Raw genomic sequence first — 19,966 nt, forward strand, 5'->3', positions numbered from 1 at the left:
TTCGATCGGGCGGAGAGTCCGAGTTAATTCTCAGCTGAATTATCTTTGTTCGCGTTTCAGGAGTCTAGCGAGGCTACAGTTTACACAAATGGGCTAAATTCATAACTGTGTTGAACATAATACTTACTTCTCAGCAAAGTGAACAACAACTGCGGCGGCGAATTATGACGAAATCAAAGAGAGATTGTGAACAATCTAGCTGTTCGGCTACAAGTAGACACTCCCTGATTGACAACTTAGGTTTGATTTACATCACAATGCTTCTCACATGTCACGCGACCAGGTAGACTACTACAGGGGATGGGGGAGTGCTTGTCTCTTCGCTTCGTCGGCGGACTAGTATAGTGAAGTAGTTAATTGATGTTTCAGAAGGTATCAAAGTAATATTTGATGAATGGAAACTGATCGATCTTAAAAAGTGATAAAAACTTATCCGATCGTTTGCATTTCACCTCAACAAAGGGATGTTGGGTGTGTTCTGCGGAAAAAATGGCAAGAAAACGTGACTGAAAGTTTGGAACTGTTAGACTGAACCAGAGAAAAGACAATACACAGCAAGTGAGGTAGGTTTACATTTATCTTGAGCCTTAACAAAGACATTCGTCGATATAAGTTTACGATATTACGACTCTTCAACATTCTCCCATACATTTGTTTATATTTCGAATAAACGACCAGACACGCCGCTTCATCATCGTTTCATCATCATCGTTTATTCATAATAAAGCAGGTTGAGGGATAGGCAAGACATTACGTCTTGATGTGGACCTGCACCAATTAAATTATCAATTAATAAAAACTTAAATAGTGAATAAATCGAAAATGGGTATGTAAATAATGACCTTGAGTTGAAAGAAATATTAATAACGATACAGAGTAAATATTAAAAGTATCTAAAGTCAACAGTTTTGTTGGAAACACTACAGGAAGCTTGTGTGAGCCCCGGCTGTGATTTAAACAGCTCGGTTACTCTTGGCAATCTTAGATACTCTTTTATGGTAGACATAAAAACTCGTGTGGGTTTTACTGCATAGTCCACCTTTAATGCAGGGCACAGTAGCTTTATTAAGAATCTTTCAGGCAGAGTAGTATTTACTGATACAAGACCTTTTGGTGCCCGTGCCCTTCAACGTCCGCGACTATTTAGAAAGGCCACTGGGCTGTTTGCCTTGATCTGTTGGCTAGGGAAGATGACTGATTACTGAGGGAGGGAGGGAGGGAGGGTGACAAGTTGTTCATTACTCCACCAGGACAAGAAAGAGAGATCCAAGAATCGTTTCTTTCATTTTCCAATGTTTTCAAGAGGTAAAAATGATTACAATGGTCTTAGCGACTCACTTCTACAGAAACGAATCCTATACTTTTCAGTCTTTTCTTTATTTCATTTACATGAATCAAGTTTATTCCCTTAAGGTACGCATGATAAGAAAAACACATAATAAGAAACCATCGAGATTTCCTTGAAGAATCAGGCTATAAAACAAAGGACTACGGGCTCGAGAATCAACTATCACGAGTGGAAATCAACAAGGAAGAATATAATGGTTTGTGGAAACCTACTTGTCGCCCAAAACTTAGATAGATAGATAGATAGATCGCTTAGTCAGTAATACTTTGCAGTCGTAAAACTGAATTGCGTATTTTACAGCCAACATTGGTTAAAATATAAAGCTAAATAAAATCATATAAATGTAAATGCCTAATATAATAAATAAATCTAGTATATTCATGAATGTCTAAAATTAAAGTCGACTTTCTTTGAAACTTTTGGGGCCATTGTGCGCACCCTGGGACATAGCATAAAAGAAAGAGCATCGAAAACGTCTGTGAGAACGTGGCAAATTATATATCTCTTGACACCTTAAATTAGAACTACATTTTATTCCTTGATGGCAGAAGATGGTATAACTTAGGTTCGGGATTGTTATCAATGGAATCGAATAAATGACAACAGAGTTCTATGCGTCTATCATACAACGTTAGCAGGCCCAGACTGTCAAGGCATTCCCAATATGACATTTCAGATGAAATTATAGCTCATCTTAATGTGCGAAGCATTTTGCACAAGATGAATCATGTTCGACTATTATTTAGTGACAAGAAATTCGACATTTTTACTTTTTCTGAAACATGCCTTAGCCCATCTATAAAGGATTCTGAAGTAGATATTACTGGCTATTCAGTACTGAGAAATGACCGAACAGGTAAAAGAGGCGGCGGCACGGCAATTTACGTACGCGATGGGATTCCCTACAAACTTAGAACGGATTTGACTACTGAAAATACTGAAACATTATGGATTGAAGTACATCGACTCAAGTGCAAGAAATTGTTTATTGCTTGTGTATATAGGTCACATGACGTCTGTTCTGAGACATTCATCGATGCACTAAATGACTCACTCACTCTCGAAACTGCCAGCGTATCGAAAATTGTCGTTTTGGGGGATTTCAATATCGACTATTTAGCTGTAAAAGACGACTCTGCAGACGTGTAGCTTGTAATACGAGATCTGGACGCACTGCAACACGTTTGAACCCAAGTTAAGTTAATACTTTGCCTAACGTAACACACGTATTCATTGGTGTAAGTATTCTAGGATCTCAAAGTTATTTCTTTCGTTGTGTTATTTTTAAAAGCCTAATATAATTTTGAGAAAGTTGAGTGACAGTATTTCCACGTCGGAAAGAATCAGTAAAATGTGGTTCTCGGCTATTTACCACCCAATCTACCAAGGACTCGCACTATTATATTGTTGAATAACTATGTTGTTTTGATCTTAAATACGTTATCAATTAAAATTCCAGTGTTTTTTAGGTTACGTTATAGAGACGAAAGACTCAATCCCATGATCGAAAATAAGAATATCAAACATCATGATGCTTAGATATCTACCAATAATTTGCGCAAAGTAAATAGGACTAGGGAAAAAGCTAAGTGTCGAACGCCATCGTAAGAGCTTTCCGTCGTCACTGCTTAAAGTCCCTATAGTGTAGATGTTTAGTGTACATTTTTGTTCAGTGTACAGTATGTAAAAATAAATGCCACGCCTATAAGGCTGATATCTAAATAAACCAGTCGCTAGACATTTTAATTTACCTAATCATTCTAGGCAACATATGGCAATCTGCGGTCTTTCCTTGCACTTAGGTGGCACGGAAAGCCGTAAAAATCTTGAACAAAAGCTCATCTTTCAAACCGGCAGTCTCAATCCCACAGGGATCAATGAACGCTTTTCATTCCACTAATTTATTCATGTTTTTCTCGTTGCCATGCACCCACCAATAACGTAGCTCCATTTTCTGCCTTTAAAAGCACACACAACCCACAATTCCTCTATTCGCTCCGACGAAGGGCTAACGCTCGAAACGTCAGCTTTTGTAATCATTACGGTGGCCAATTTACCATTTCAACTTTGTTGATATATCCAAATTATTAAATAAACCTTAGGCTGGAGTTAAGTAAATAAATACGGTAATTAGATTGAACATGACGCTGACGGTTTTAAATCATATTTTAATTGAATTGAAATCATCCATTCACAAGAAGGCGAATTAGAAACTGCCTAAAAAACTCTAATACGGAATAATGAATAACGAGAAAAATTTAAAAATGAATGATGAATGACCTCGAAAAAAATGAAAGGAATCATAATGACCTTTATTAGTGTACTTCCACATAGTGGCTCGTCGCTACTAATATAAAAACTAACTATATGCATAATACTTACAATAAATCAAAATTGATAAAATAGTGAATAATAAAGACTATACTAGATTATCCATTGCATGTCAGTATGTGTCTCTTAAGATTTAAACAAAAAAGTGCATGGTCACTGCAATTCCTTAGCTCCGCAGGAAGCTTATTCAAAGCTTCTGCAGCTTGATCTTGTACAGCGTTCTTCTCAATTTTGTTGGCAAGTTCTAATTTTGGTGCAGCTAATGACCTAAGACTATATCTATTTACGACGTGTTGCTTGAGTTTTAGTGGAAAGTCCTCATTGTATAATGACTTGTGCGCTAGCTTAGCTATATTAAATTCTAAACGCTCTTTGATTGTGAGCCAACCTAGCTTTCTAACATCCTTGAGTCCAGCAAATTTAGTTAACACAAGACCCGCACACGTGTTCTGTACTCTTTGAAGGCGTTTGGTCTGGTACTCTGGGAGAGGACTAAACACAACGTTGCAATAATTCAGTTTAGAGAGTATAAGACTTTCCACCAGTAGTTTTCTTATGTGGTATGGCGCGAAGTTTTTTAGTTTCCGTAGTACTGCTAAAGCACCGTAACACGATGACAACAGATTCGTTATGTGTTCTTGCCATGTTAGTTCCTGATCCAGATAAACTCCCAAAAGCTTGGTGCTTGAGACTTTCTCAAGTTAGTGTCACCGCAGTATACATCTGCAGAAAAACCATTTAAAGAGTGTGCGCGCGCCAATTGTCTTGTAGAGGGAAGCATCCATTTTGTTTTTTCTGAATTCAACGCCAGATTGGACGACTCAGAGTAACTGCTCAGGCCTCTTATTGTCTGATTAGCATCCTTTATGCACGCCTCTATTTCATGCGGCTTCGAGTGGTGAAGCAACTTGGTATCATCCCCATATTGAAAGCATTTACAACTTAACTTTTTCTGGAGGTCTGCTACATAGATATTGAAAATTAACGGTCCTAAGATCGATCCTTTAGGGACGCCGAAGCACGTTTCCAACCGCTGAGAACACTTGTCATCTATCATTACATACTGTTGCCTGCCCGTAAGATAGGAGGTAATCCAGGTTAGAAAATCCTTTGAAAGACCCATTGAGTGCATTTTATAAATAACTGACTTGAAGTTCACAGTGTCAAAAGCTTTCGAGTAGTCTGCAAGAATCATGAGAGTTATTTTGCCGCGACGCATTGCACGTGTAACATCGTCTCTAATCCCCAGTAATTTCGTGGCCGTTGAGTGATTCTTTCTAAATCCTGAGATGTTTTCACCAAAAAGTGCTCTTTCTTCAATAAATCCAATTGTCTGATGGGCTACCAGCCTTTCAAAGATTTTGGACAGGGCCGGGAGGACGGATACAGGTCGATAGTAATGTTTAGCCATTGGTTGATCTATCTTTGGTATTGGTGATATTCGCGCCACCTTTCAGTCAATAGGGAAATAATTATTTCTGATACAGCACTTAATTATACGTGTGAGGGGACCTGCTAACAGCTCCGCAACTGGTTTCAAAAACTTCACTGGGATATTATCTGGACCTGTTGAACTGTCCGTTCTTAGTAATTTGATTTCACGTAAGACCTCTACATGGGTTACCTCGCGTAGCTTGAAAGGGACGGAGTCGCTAACATCACCCAGTGAATTTACCAGATATAATAGGTCATCGACAGAGTCCCCTGAAGATTTCCCTAAGGTTCGGTTCCCTAAGGGACGGAGTCGCTAACATCACCCAGTGAATTTACCAGATATAATAGGTCATCGACAGAGTCCCCTGAAGATTTCCCTAAGGTTCGGTTCCCTAAGGGACGGAGTCGCTAACATCACCCAGTGAATTTACCAGATATAATAGGTCATCGACAGAGTCCCCTGAAGATTTCCCTAAGGTTCGGTTCCCTAAGGGACGGAGTCGCTAACATCACCCAGTGAATTTACCAGATATAATAGGTCATCGACAGAGTCCCCTGAAGATTTCCCTAAGGTTCGGTTCCCTAAGGGACGGAGTCGCTAACATCACCCAGTGAATTTACCAGATATAATAGGTCATCGACAGAGTCCCCTGAAGATTTCCCTAAGGTTCTCTCTGCTGTAGTGGCGAAGAATGAGTTGAGCTCATCAGGATCAGAATAATGAATAAGTAGGATCCAATTATTCCGCTTCCACCCCAGAGTATAGCTGTGACAGTATTCACTTCATATTCTTCTCAGGCTTTATAATGAAACTGTTGTCAGCTGCCTGCAATTATCACAACAAGCTCTATAACCACTTGCAATTCAACCATTAGGAGTTTTATAAACCTGTGAGCCGGCGAGCCCTGCTCGCCAAGGTGCGAGCCCGCGAGTCATGTGAACCACAGTCAAAATGTTAAGAATAGAATTTTTATTTGATAGAATTTTGATAAGTCTGATTCACTAAAGTGCGAAGCTGTTAAAATTACGTGATTTGCTCACCATTCTTGATGCCAATACACGGAGTTATCCTGGAACTACTATTCTCTTTTCTCTTGAATGATTTTCCTCGTTGATATCACTGAATGAGAGGAGTCAATGGATACCATTCAGTCGTGGAAGGGTGGTGGAGCCATACGTTTTCCTCAGAAAATTTTTTTACTTAAGTCTTGAACCTTAATTAATTTTTTTCACATTGTTTTCATTATTTGCAGATCTTGAGCAATTTGAATAGATAAAATTTTCTCTGAATAACAAAAATATGAAACTAAGAAAATAATTCGTCCAACTCAGGACATACAGCCATTACTATGATGCAAGACTTGGGACTATGTACAGATGTTTAGAGCATTTTTCATATTTGACGCACCAGCAATAGTTCTGGCAACCAAAGCGAGTATAAGATTTTTTTCTGGGAATATTTCATTATTAAACACTTTTGTAGCTAAATTTAAAATTAATTTTCCAGGCAAAGAGAGAGTACCCTGGGAGCGAGGTTGTACCGTTTACACTCGTCCCCAGGATCATCTCCACTTTCAAAATGGCGGGTGGGCGGTTTATAGTGACAGTTGAGTGATAGTCAGGCGCGAAATGATCCACGACCTCCTAGCTGGACCCTGGACCCTGGACCAATCGAAGAAAAAATACTCGCAAAAATGGCTCGCATGGCTCGCAGCGTGGCTCTCACCGTGGCTCGGAGGGCTTGCCAGCTGACAGATTTAGCAGACCCAACCATTGGAACCAATTTAGTAAATGCACATGTCACAACATAAATGTGAAGAGGAATTTCCTTCACTCACCTGGGACAAATGAATATACTCTGCCAATCTTATCCCTTTGCTCGATAACACTTCTCATTCCTTCAACTGTAAAAGGATTCCCTCTCACATACAAAAAATTGAGTTTCTTCAGCTGTTTTATAGCTGAACTTAACACAGTCAACTGGTTGTAACTCAGCCCCAGTCCCTCCAGCTCCACCATCTCCCCAATAGTATGAGGGATGGTGGTTAGATTGTTATGTGAGACGTCCAGTCTGGGAACGGTGATTTATTCAGTGGAATCAGATAAATCCCTTGCTTGTGGAAGAAACGACTGAGTAGGAGATTAAAAGGTTTATGATTAAATGAAATCAGGCCCCAAATACATTTCCTCTTTCTGTTACACCCCTCCGTAATATATACCTTTCTTTGTTGTAACCAAAAGACAAAAAATCAGATATAACTTAACAAATTACTTATCGTCTTTATTACATATTTACATCATCAGTTAAGTACAACACTAACGAAAATTGTCGATACTAGGAGCACTTACGACAATTTTGTTGTTTTACTATCCGAGAACGTCCTCTCCTCTTTGTATTTTTTGATCAGTTTGCTGGATTTACGATCAGCGGATGAGAATTTTATCCCAGAAACTTGAAATCGCTTTCAATCGCCCAAATTAAGTGACAATAAATCGAATTTAGGAGAGGAAATTTGTTAACACTTTCCTATAATTTCAACCTTATAAAGTTTGCTGGCCGTGTGTAACGTAGTCTTTACAAGTATTGACATAATTTCAAAACTGAACTGCAAGACTAAATACTTGAAACCTGAACTCTTACTTAAAAGCGCTTTTTTTTAGCAGATGGTCTCCTTCACAATCAGCGATTCAATCTATAGAATAAATTAATTCAGTTTTCTCTTTCATTCATTTTATTTTCATTTTTATTTCAATTCCTTTGCCATGATGTTTTGGTCTTCGAGATCACTTCTCACTCGTCCACGATGATCGCCAAGCGCATTCTCTTCTGATCGGGGATCGCTTGACTGCTGGGCTGGACTGCTGGACTGGACCGCTAGACTGTTGGACTGGACCGCTGTACTGCTCTATTTCCAGGATAGTAGGCTCCACGTGAGAAGTACTTTAAGTGGTTACACGCTTGACAGCTGGACAGAAAGGAGAGAAGAGGTTAGTGTATTAGATCAACTGGTTACCATGCCTTTCTGTCATGAGTCAAAAATTAACGGTAAAACAAATGCTATCAAGATAATGAGGATTTGGCATTCACACCTGGGCGGATCATGAAATTAAAAAAAATACCAGACGTTACTAAGTGGAAAGGGTGATATCGTTGTGCTGAGTAAAGTAACAAAGCCAACAACAAAGTGATTTATCACGTCATTTTAAATTGGCCACTAACATTTGAATGGTACGACACGAACACGTAACACCAAACATTTGTTTTAGTTTCGAGATTCAGGAAATTAAATGAACTAATTTACTTTTGACATCAACACAAATGTGGTTGACATCATTTTGTGAAAAAAGATTTGTTTACCATATTTATTCCATCTATAAAGGATTCTGAAGTAGATATTACTGGCTATTCAGTACTGAGAAATGACCCAACGGGTAAAAGAGGCGGCGGCACGGCAATTTACGTACGCGATGGGATTCCCTACAAACATAGAACGGATTTGACTACTGAAAATATTGAAACATTATGGATTGAAGTACATCGACTCAAGTGCAAAACATTGTTTATTGCTTGTGTATATAGGCCACCTGACGTCTGTTCTGAGACATTCATCGATGCACTAAATGACTCACTCACTCTCGAAACTGCCAGCGGGATCGGAAATTGTAGTTTTGGGGGATTTCAATATCGACTATTTAGCTGTAGAAGACGACTCTGCATTTAAACTAAAACGGCAACTGCAAAAATATGCAATAACTAATGAATTTGAGCAGTTAATCAACACCCCGACCAGAATATGTGAACAAACGAAATCCGCCATCCATCTGATCTTTGTCAACAACAACCATCGCACTGTTGAAAGTGGTGTAATTCATTCTGGAATTAGCGACCATTCCATTGTGTTCTGCACCATAAAATCTGGTGTCCCTAAGTCCCAGCCAAAGACAGTGGAATACCGTTCGTACCGCAAGTACGATAAAGATGCCTTCGTCAAGGATTTAGCTGAGACTAACTGGAACTTAATTGTTATAGATAGAGATGTAGATCCTGCTGTGGAAACGTGGAACATCCCTTTTACTGATGTTGCAAATAGACACGAGTCGATCAAGAAAACTCGCATCAAAGGAATAAAAACACCCTGGATGACTTCTGATCTATCAAACGCCATGCGAGACCGAGATTTTCATCATAGAAAGGCGATAAAAACGAACTCGAAATACCACTGTGGATTGTTTAAAAAGATCAACTGCTTCGTAAACAAACTGGTGAAAAAATGTAAAACGGACTATTAGTCGGATTTAATTGACAAGAAGAAAGGTAATCCCAGTGAGCTTTGGAAGACTAAATGAGATCACGTCAAAGAAATCCAACTCTACCGTTTCTCTACTAGAGGCTGATGGCGTTTTTCACACTGAAAAAAGCGCCATAGCTCGGGTTCTAAATGAACATTTCTTCCTTATCGGAACCAAACTAGCTGCAAAATCAAAGAAAAACTGAAATCTACAGTTAACAACAGCATAAACTTTTTCTCACCCTCTTACTCTCATTGCATCGGAAAAGAGAACTTGTTCACCTTCTCTACTATCACTGAATCATTTGTTCTCAAGCAACTGAAAGCTTTACGAACTAACAAAGCCCTTGGACTAGATCGTATTAGTGCAAGATTATTACAGGATTCGGCTCAGTGTCTGGCACCCATGCTGATCAAATTATTTAACCGTTCAATTGAGACAAGCACCTTCCCATCGATCTGGAAACTTGGCAAAGTATGTGCTTTATTTAAGACAGGTGAAAGAACGGACTGCAACAAATACAGACCGAAAACTGTTCTCCGAACCATCAGCAAGATTCTTGAACGAGCCGTGCACCAGCAACTTTACACTTTTCTATCAGACTCCAAACTACTTACTCCAAATCAGTTTGGTTTCCGTTCCAAGCTTTCAACTGAAACTGCCCTTGCCCATTTCACTGACAATATACTTCAGAGTCTTGAGAACGGCTGTTTTACGGGAGCAGTTTTCCTAGACCTCTCCAAGGCGTTCGATACCGTAGACCGTATGCTTCTTGTTAAAAAACTCAAGGCTATTGGTGCTGGTTCTCAAGTCGTGGAGTTGTTTGCCTCATACCTCAATAATCGGTACCAAGTAACATCTGTTTAAGGCTACCAGTCCCCTCCTTGTGAAGTCCATGTTGGAGTGCCTCAAAGTAGCATCCTAGGCCCTCTGACTATTCTTTATCTACATTAACGATCTTCCGAATTGCTTAGAACACTGTCGAGGTCCCGGGTTCAAGTCCTCCACCCTGCCACTCACTGGATTTGTTCTCGGTTGCCCCAAGTTCAACTCCTCGGCTGCGCTCTGTAAATGGCCCACTGGTCTGCCTCCTGCCAGTGGGGATTTTTAAGTTCTTAGTTAGTCTACATTTTGGCTGAAAAGCCCCTAAGGGGGAGCTTCAATTAACGTATGTTATTATTATTATTGCTATTATTATTATTATTGTTATTATTATTATTATTATTATTATTATTATTATTATTATGTATGCAGACGACACTGTGATATACTCAAGTGGAAAACGCTGCCAAGATATTCAATACCATCTAAATGCCGACCTTGCCAAATCAGCTCAATGGTTTGACAGTAACTATCTGACACTGAACACTAAAAAATCGAAATTTTTATTCTTTGGTAGCCATCGCAGATTGCAAACCTACCAAGGTATCAAGCTTGAAATAGATAACAAAGAACTTGAAAATACGGATTCAATCAAATATCTCGGTGTAGTCATCCACAAGAACATGACATGGCACGAGCACATCGAATCATTAATCACCAAAATAAAACAAAGAATCGGATTAATAAAACGAGTCAAGCATCTATATCATTAGAAACGCGAATTACATTGTACAATTCCTTAATAAGTCCGCTTTTTGACTAAGCCGACATCATTTGGGGAGACAAGAATAACGCCACTATCATGGAAGATTTGCAAATACTAAAAAAGAAGCTGCAAAAGTTATCCTTGATTTGCCGAATCACGCCTCGTCCATCGACGCTCTAAATTCTCTGAACTGGCCAACACTTCTCCAACGGCGTCTTGTACACAGATACATTGCCACCTTTAAGTACATTCACGGCCTTGTGGATTGTAGTTTTAATATCTTAAAGAATTCTCTCTTCCATAGATATAATACACGAAGAAAGAACGATTTCCGCCTCCATCGTGTAAAAACGAACTATGGAAAACAGAGACTTTTATATATGTGCGCAGGAGAATGGAATCTCTTAGACACTTCTATTAAAGAAGTTGACTCCTTTCTGATTTTTAAGCATAGAGTGGAAAATCATGTATTTAGTTAAGTTAGCGTTGAGATCTGATTTTATCATGTTCACAAACCCTGTATATTACTTAGTTTTTGTTTGTAATTTGTTTTCCATTTCTATAATTTTATTTTACTTATTTTTAGTTTTACAGGGCCTCACAGAATACCATTCCCCAGTGATGTGAGCCCCCTGTATAAAGATTGTCACTATTATTATTATTATTATTATTATTATTATTATTATTGTTGTTATTTTAAAGCATGCGTTTCTAAATTCTTTCTATATCCCCATTAAGATAGGCCGGGAGTGCATGATGGAACACTGGAGCGCAGTATTCTAGTATATGTCTAATTGTTGTACAATAGAAGTTCACAATGTCCTTTAGGGGAACGCGGTCCCTTTTCAAGAGAACAATAAAATACAGGCGACAGGCGCTTATTTGCTTTCTTATTGCAATCTACAATATGCTTGTTCCATTTCAAGTCACTGGATATCGTAACACCTAATATCTTCGCGCAGTCGGTGAGTGACAGAAAGCTCGTGACCATCTACTTCGACAGGGGAAAAGTTATTAGGGTTTTTCTTGAAGTCAATAATCATCTCCTTTCACTTGTCGGCATTGAGTTGCATCCGCTGAGACCGAGACCATTCCTCCACGGCAGTAACAGCGTGTTGCACGTCACCCAGAGAGCCGCGGGGTATGGTTTGGGAGATTATCGTGTCGTCAACATACTTCCACATGGGAGCGACAACCTTGAGATCATTGATCATGAGCAAGAAAAGCCAGGGGCCGAGCTTGGTCCCCTGAGGAACTCCGGCAGGGACTGGGCCCCAGTCAGAAAAGCAGTCAGCGGACAACTTGACGCGTAGGCTTCGGGTGACGCTATATCGAAGGCGTTCGTCGAGGATAAGAGTAAACAGTAAGTTTGGTCAGCGGGAAAATTATGATGAAAACCACGAATATTGCGAAATCCCGCGAAAGGATGACATATAAAAACTGAAGACAATTTTTGACTGACATTAGTATGCGTAATGATGGAGACGAGTCAGTAAATATATGAAAATAATATAAGTGTTCTGCGCTTTCATAAAATGTATGAAAGCGTTCCTCGCAGTAATAATCCCTAATTATCTAGTACGGTGGAAATAAGGCCAGAAAAAATTTTAGGTCCGCACGGGATTTGAACCTTTGACCTCTGCGATACAAGTGCAGTGCTCTGCAAACTGAGCTTACAAGCTAACTGGGAGCAGGTCATTATGTTGGTTTGTATTAAGTCCGTCAATGAATTTGAGTAAGTGCAAGTCATATATGTATACTGCGGTTTCATAAAATGTATGAAAGCGTTCCTCGCAGTTATAAACCATATTTATCTAGTAGCGACTAAGAACTGTAGACAGGACTTATTGACTTTCCCTGTTCTGTCAACAGAAGAGCCATCATGATAGGCATGGAATGTCTAGTTTCAGTACTTAAAACAAATGTAAAATTATTGAGTCGTAAGTGAAAAAAGCTGTTCCTTCAATTTAAAACGGCAGTCACTTTGAGAATAAAGTATCCCTTTATTTGCCTGTCCGCATTATATTTGTAGTGAGGTCGCTGACGCCAAAACGGGCTGGCTTTCTCTATCATGGCCTTGCATCGAGCCGGTGCACTTTAAAAAGAAGGATGGGCACAACTGCGGAATTCTCATTTGTCTCGAAAGTAGCTAACTCGCTATGCACCCACACACGACACTTAGTTTTAAGTTTAATACAGAAGTCACTATTCTCATTAAATAATGAGGCGTTAAGGTACGAAATATTTACCCTCACAAGGTAACTAGCATAACCGTTCGACAGGCTAGCCCCTGGAAGAAGTGCATTCAATTCTATTAAATATACCTTAACAACCACTTATCAGGTCTACCTTAAAAGGAAGCAGTTTAACGGAATATTGCATATTCTGGTTTTTCCCAATGACTGATTGTTATTTTCGATCGTTTCTTTCAGTTTACTAGGTGTTTGTGAGAAGACTCCTTTGTAGATGCAGCTTTCGACATAGCAACCGCGAACGTGCACTAATAACGTCTACGGTGTTTGGCTGTTGTTACGATGACATCCGCGAGTAAGTAACCTAGGTCACAGCTTGTTTCCGAACTGCATATCCTTTAATCTTGCTAATAATCGGATTTGATCCTGATATAGAGTTAAGAGTCAAAGTATGAGACCTGACCCAATAAAAAGGAAGAAATATTCAGTAAGCGAATGATAATGAAATCTGTTCCGTCCGCTGTTGGAGAAATATCAACTGACGTGTGCATAGTGTGCCATGACGACGATGGAGAAAATTGGCCGGGATGCGATAGTTGTGGCCAGTACTTCCACGCAAGTTGCATTAAAGTGGATTTCTCGGACTCTCTCTGGCTACTTTGTCTGCCCTTGTTAATTTCACAACATCGTTGCGGATTAGTGACGTAAATTGATAGTAGAGAATATTCTTCCCAGTTTGGGACTGGCCTAAGACTAATCTAGGCTGCGAACAATTCGGCTGAAATTCCCGTTATTTCACGAATTATAATTATTTGACGTTTAAGTGTTGACAAGTTTTTCGTGTTACGTAAGTGAAAAAATTGACTCAACGCTGCAAGGAGGATCTCTCTCAAAATTTACTTTTTCTCAGAGTCGAAGTTACTGTCCAAAATTCAGACGTTACTGTTAGGTTTATTAGCGCATTGATAACCTTGTAAATAGCTCAAACATACTGAAAAAATGTTCATTAGTTTTTGTATATCTTCAAGTTATCATTTGTTCAGTACGAAGTCACATTTCGGGTTTGAACTTTTCGTGGAGAATGCTACAGCTTACACGACGTATTTCAAATTTAACCGCTGTACTATAAACTTGTGTGTTCGATCCTCGACGAACGCCTTCGCTATAGCGTCACCCGTAGGCTTTGATGCTGTGCGGTGTGTCGAGGCCGATGATCTTAGGGAGCAACTTCAGAATACCCGGCCACTCACGCCCTTTATAAATCGAGTGCTCCCGCGTGGTCCGCAGTCCGCGCTGGGCTAAGAAATAAAATGTACTTGCGAAGATAAATAATAAAGTGCTACCGCTGTCAAACCCACCGATGTCGATGAATAAGTAGTAAACTAATTTATAAACTCAAGTGCTACCGCGGCTCGCACTACTGAAGTGGATAAATAACTAGTAAAGTAATTTTTAAATTCACGTGATAGCCTCATAATAGAAGGTCTTTTAGATTTTAATTGAACCTATAGCAAGATTAAGTGACGAAAAGCTATTGGCGTGCAGAGGGCAAGGGTATTACGAGATGTTAAAGTGCAAGTGAAAAAGATTCCAATTGAACTTACCCGTTCCGGGGTATCCCACAAATATAGAAAATATGTTTAATGGTTGCTTGTGTGTGGTGATGTTAACTTGTGCGTTGTTGGATGCCAGTATGAAGCCTGTAGTTGTTAGCAGCGAAGGAATAAAATATCCTTCGCAGCTTCCGACGGAATCGGCCTTATTCTTTACAAACTCATAAACATCTTCGTTGGGAAATAGCTTGTGGTACGGGAACTGGAACGAATCCAACCTTTTCTGAAGGTTGATCCATGTCTGTTTGTGCTGTTTGTTGAGTTTGGATACAGCGTACATTTTGATGTTGAAGGCCAGAACGAGTATAATCTACTGAAATTAGCATGGATTGAGAAGGGAATAGCCCCTAGGGAGCAGTGCGGACCGCCTTTGCTAATGAACTTCATAGTGTATATGTGCACGATCCTTCGCAGTAAAGCACTATTTAAGCAATAGTGAAAATCAGACCTGAAAAAAATTTCAGGCCTGTACGGGATTCGAACCACTGACCTCTGCGATACTAGTGCAGCGCTCTACCAATTGAGCTAACAAGCCAACTGGGAGCAGGCCATCAAATTAATTCGGCCATCACATTAATTCGGGTTTATGTCGAATTAAGTTGATGGCCTGCTCCCAGTTGGCTTGTTAGCTCAATTGGTAGAGCGCTGCACTAGTATCGCAGAGGTCAGTGGTTCGAATCCCGTACAGGTCTGAATTTTTTTCAGGTCTGATTTTTCACTATTGCTTGAATAGTGCTTTACTGCGAAGGATCGTGCACATATACGTTACATAACCGCAGTTCATATATATGTATTTCATATGTTTGTTGTTTGATTTATCATCTTACGGGTTTATGTCGAATTAATTTGATGGCCTGCTCCCAGTTGGCTTGTTAGCTCAATTGGTAGAGCGCTGCACTAGTATCGCAGAGGTCAGTGGTTCGAATCCCGTACGGGCCTGAATTTTTTTCAGGTCTGATTTTTCACTATTGCTTAAATAGTGCTTTACTGCGAAGGATCGTGCACATATACGTTTCATAACCGCAGTTCATATATATGTATTTCATATGTTTGTTGTTTGAACTTCATAGTATTGTATGGTTTGAAATAAGTTATTTTTGCCACTTATGAGATAATTGACGCAAGGAATAGGAAAGTTGTGATATAAATGATTGAAACCGAGATTTAAATGTGCGGCCCGCCTTTTTTAGTAAACTTCATTGTATTGTATGGTTTGAAATAAGTTATTTTAACCGCAGTTCATATAAATGTATTTCATATGTTTGTTGTTTGATGTATCATCTTACGGGTTTATGTCGAATTAATTTGATGGCCTGCTCCCAGTTGGCTTGTTAGCTCAATTTGTAGAGCGCTGCACTAGTATCGCAGAGGTCAGTGGTTCGAATCTCGTACAGGCCTGAATTTTTTCAGGTCTGATTTTCGCTATTGCATAAATAGCGCTATCTACTGCGAAGGATCGTGCATCATACGTAAGTTAAGACTGATGGCTACTATCTCTCTTAGTAAGTTCGAATCAAAATTTCTTGCTATTATTGATATAAAGGCATGATTAAGCTACAAAATATGTATGATTAATTCTTCATCGCTTTTTCAAAGAACGTGGAATGGTTCTTGTTATTATTGAAAGTGAAGGCAAAGCTCTATTAGGCGGTCACCCTCGGGAGTGAGCCAAATGAAAAGTTAATAGATGTTTACCGGCCAAGTTAAGAAACGAAGAACTTGTGTTTTATGATGTTTTGAAAGCAATTGTAATTGTTGAGAGAATGAGTGTTTCAAAATATCCTGAGATAAAGCATTGATTTTAACTATGTGGAAGCTTAAAAGATGTGGAATACAAGAAAATTAGCCAATTGGGTATTCTAAAAGGTTACCGCTTATGTCGACTGCGGTACTACGATAGCAAGGAAGAACAAGATGAACACCAACGCGTATGTTGCAATAGACGAACCTCAACACTTACTACGATCTTTAATATAATGCAGATATTAATAATGCAGATACTAAGCACGATGTTTAATATAATGCAGATATTAGGTAAAGTATGTAAAGTATGTCGACTGCGGTACTGCGGTAGCAGGATTTGATGAATGATTTTTCAGTGGCCGGGTATTCTGAAGTTTAGCCGCAAACGGCCAACATGGGTCGATACAACAAAATAGCTGTACAACAGCTGTACAATAGCTGTAACGGGCTCGACAAGAACCTCAGCGTACTCAGGCAAGAGCCAATCAGGAATACAGTCGGGTCCGGCCGCTTTGCGTGGATTTAATTGTGTCAGGGGGGGACAGAACCGCAGGCTCGGACAGAGTGAATACATAGGGTTCGTCCTCTACAGTTGCAACTCGCTCTAATGGTTGGAAGATTTCTATGGGAGCAAGGAAGGTGGAGTTAATTTTTTTGGCGATTTCAAGTTGTAAACTGGAGAGAATGCTGTCCGAAGTGGAACAGGGAACCATTCCAGCAATCCGTTTCACAGCATTCCACCACTGTGAGGGTTTGGTGGACTTGAGATTGTCAACTTTTGAGGCAAAGTAGTTGCTGCGCAGCGATTTACGATTTCGGTTTACAGCCTTACGGTAGTAGGAGTAGCTCCTCTTGTCTCCACTGTTGATTGCTTTCTGGGGTCGTAGCCTTACAAGGGTTTTGAGCTCAGCAGTGATCCAAGTTGCATCGTTGACGTGAATCTTGTGGTGCTTGATCGGCATGATATGATCCATACCAATGTGAATCGTGTCTACAAACAGATTCAACTTGGCTAGGCAGGAATCAGCGCGGTTGAACAGGGACCAGTCGAGAGACGAGAGGTAGCGTCCGAGCTCCAACTTTCTACTTGCGCGAGTATCCCGCTATGGAACAGATTTTCAACTGGAACCCTTTCCCACTCGCCTCGCTTTGGTGCCCACAAGAACGACGATATGATCAGACAGGCCGAAGGGGGGAAGGGTTTGGACTGAGTTTGCATCGTATAGTTGAGGGAGCTTTGTTATCACTAAGTCCAAACTTTGGTCCTCCCTTGTCGGCTTGTCTACCAGTTGTTTGAGCTTGAATTGGGTGGTCAAGCGGAGAATATCTAGGCGATTGAAATCCCCGCATAACAATAAGCTGCAACTGGGTTTACACCTTCCATAGATGTTGTCAACATACATGCTCATATTTTTATATTTGATGATACAAATGGTCAGGTCACGTACTGCTCACTTTACGCATTATCTATCATGGATTATAATTCACCACTAAATTTTCTTCGACTCCTTTTGGTTTGAGTTGACCACGTGACGCGATAGTGTTTATCCCTGGAGAGACTATCAGCCCATAGTACCCGTCCGCGAAAAATACCCGGTTGAAAAGTACTCATCCGTGAAAAATTTTGAATGGTCTGATAGCCGCGAAGTTAGGCAGATCGGAAAAACAGTGACTTTTCAATTCTGACAGGTACAATGTATTATTTAGCTGATGTACGGTTGCGAATTATTGACATTTGTGAAAGGCTGTACGCATGAATAAATATTTGATTGATCTGCGTTTAGTAGGTTTTGACTGTTTTTCAACTGGCACGCGGAAGAAAATTTAGTGGTGAACAATAAAGACAATAGAGTGTTTATGTCTCGGAAGTAGCATAATTGCCCTCGAAGCTTCACTTCTCGGGCAAGTATTTGTTTTAAGAACATCAAATTTTCGCGGTGCAACTATGAACTGATAGTTCCACGACAGAAACACTCTGTTGTTTAAATAGATAGCGTTTAGGGTAGTCAATCAGATTGCAGCATTCATAATGTAGCGTTAGTAGTTAAATAGTAAAAATTGTTCGGATCATTTTTACGCAATTACAATTACTTTTGAATGAGCGAAGCGAGCAAGGGTATATAGAGTTTATTTCTTGAGCTCTTTTAATGTTAATGCGTTAGACTTATAATGAAAAGGTCCAGTTCAGCCATTAGAGGAGTCAAGTTGTACTGTTCCTGGAAATTAAACTTTACTGCTAAAATGCCTCTCCCTCACGTCACTCTACCCAGGAGTGTCCCCAGGAGTGTCCCCAGGAGTGTCCCCAGGAGTGTCCCCAGGACTGTCCCCAGGACTGTTCCCAGGAGTGTCCCCAGGAGTGTCCCCAGGAGTGTCCCCAGGAGTGTCCCCAGGAGTGTCCCCAGAGTGTCCACAGGAGTATTAATGGTCCAAGTGAAATAATAAAGAAATGAGAAAAAAAAGACTTTGGAGCTACCTGTCAAGGAGTAGGATCCCGTCCAGGGGTGGGTGAAAATATTCTTGGTCACTTCATATCACAGAAACTTGGATTGATTAGCTCCCTTCACTATGTAAGTCATTCTCTTATGCAGACTTTTACCTTTCACCGCACGAACGACTTTATGTATACTTAATCATTTTTGAACTTCAGCTCGGTACCTGAACAACATAAATTCTTTGATAGTCATGTGTTTAGTTAATTTAATTAGACTTTATATTCAAATAAATCTGATTTAGCCTCAGTGGACTGCCGTGTGTTTTAATTTGAATTGTTGTTTCGAATATATAATATATCAGTGATTGGTTAAGATCTAGCCTTCAAAATATATTGATGTCAGTTGAATAAGATACTTCTCAAACTAACGTAACCCCAATAGTTTTTTGAACACAAATTCTTCTCTTAATTTTTCGTTATTAAACCTAAGTTATAGCCTCAAGAGGACTATTAATTCTTCATGAAACTAGCACTCACTCAGCTACTGAGAAAGCTTGTGGCAGTTGTTGTGCTCTTTGGCTTCTCCTCTGATTTGTCTCATTTCTTACTTTCTTTCAGTTCACAGAAAATCGTTATTTTAGAAATTGGTGAAATTCAATGTTTTGCTTGTTAAAGATATCAAGCTTAGAAATCATGTAAGGAGTTAGCATTCATGGTGGCTCTCAAAAGTTTGAAACATTTTAAGTTTGATGGATAAATATGATTGCTCAGCTCTTTAAGGATGGATGACTCATGTAACTATTGAATAATTAACAATTATTCCACGAGCGCGCGTTGGATATGAGATGATAGATAGCCAACGAGGCGCGTAGCGCCGAGTTGGCTATAATCATCTCATATCCAACAAGCGCGAGTGGAATAATTGTTTTATTAAAAACATTAAAGTTCAATATTAAATTTTACTAAATTTTTAGCTCCCTTTTAATTTTAAGCTGA

General features: G+C 39.6%; 1 protein-coding gene across 1 annotated transcript; it reads left to right on the plus strand.

Moving 5' to 3' along the window:
* The first annotated feature begins 8,734 nt into the window (after positions 1-8,734).
* On the plus strand, positions 8,735-10,270 carry LOC148740416 (uncharacterized). The gene is made up of 2 exons (XM_088749675.1): positions 8,735-9,376; positions 9,719-10,270. Exons 1-2 carry the CDS (start codon positions 8,735-8,737, stop codon positions 10,268-10,270), a joined length of 1,194 nt encoding a protein of 397 aa, XP_088605801.1.
* The last annotated feature ends 9,696 nt before the right edge of the window (positions 10,271-19,966 follow it).

This window comes from Stylophora pistillata, chromosome 2, assembly GCF_964205215.1.
Source record: "Stylophora pistillata chromosome 2, jaStyPist1.2, whole genome shotgun sequence".
Taxonomy (NCBI): Eukaryota; Metazoa; Cnidaria; class Anthozoa; order Scleractinia; family Pocilloporidae; genus Stylophora; species Stylophora pistillata.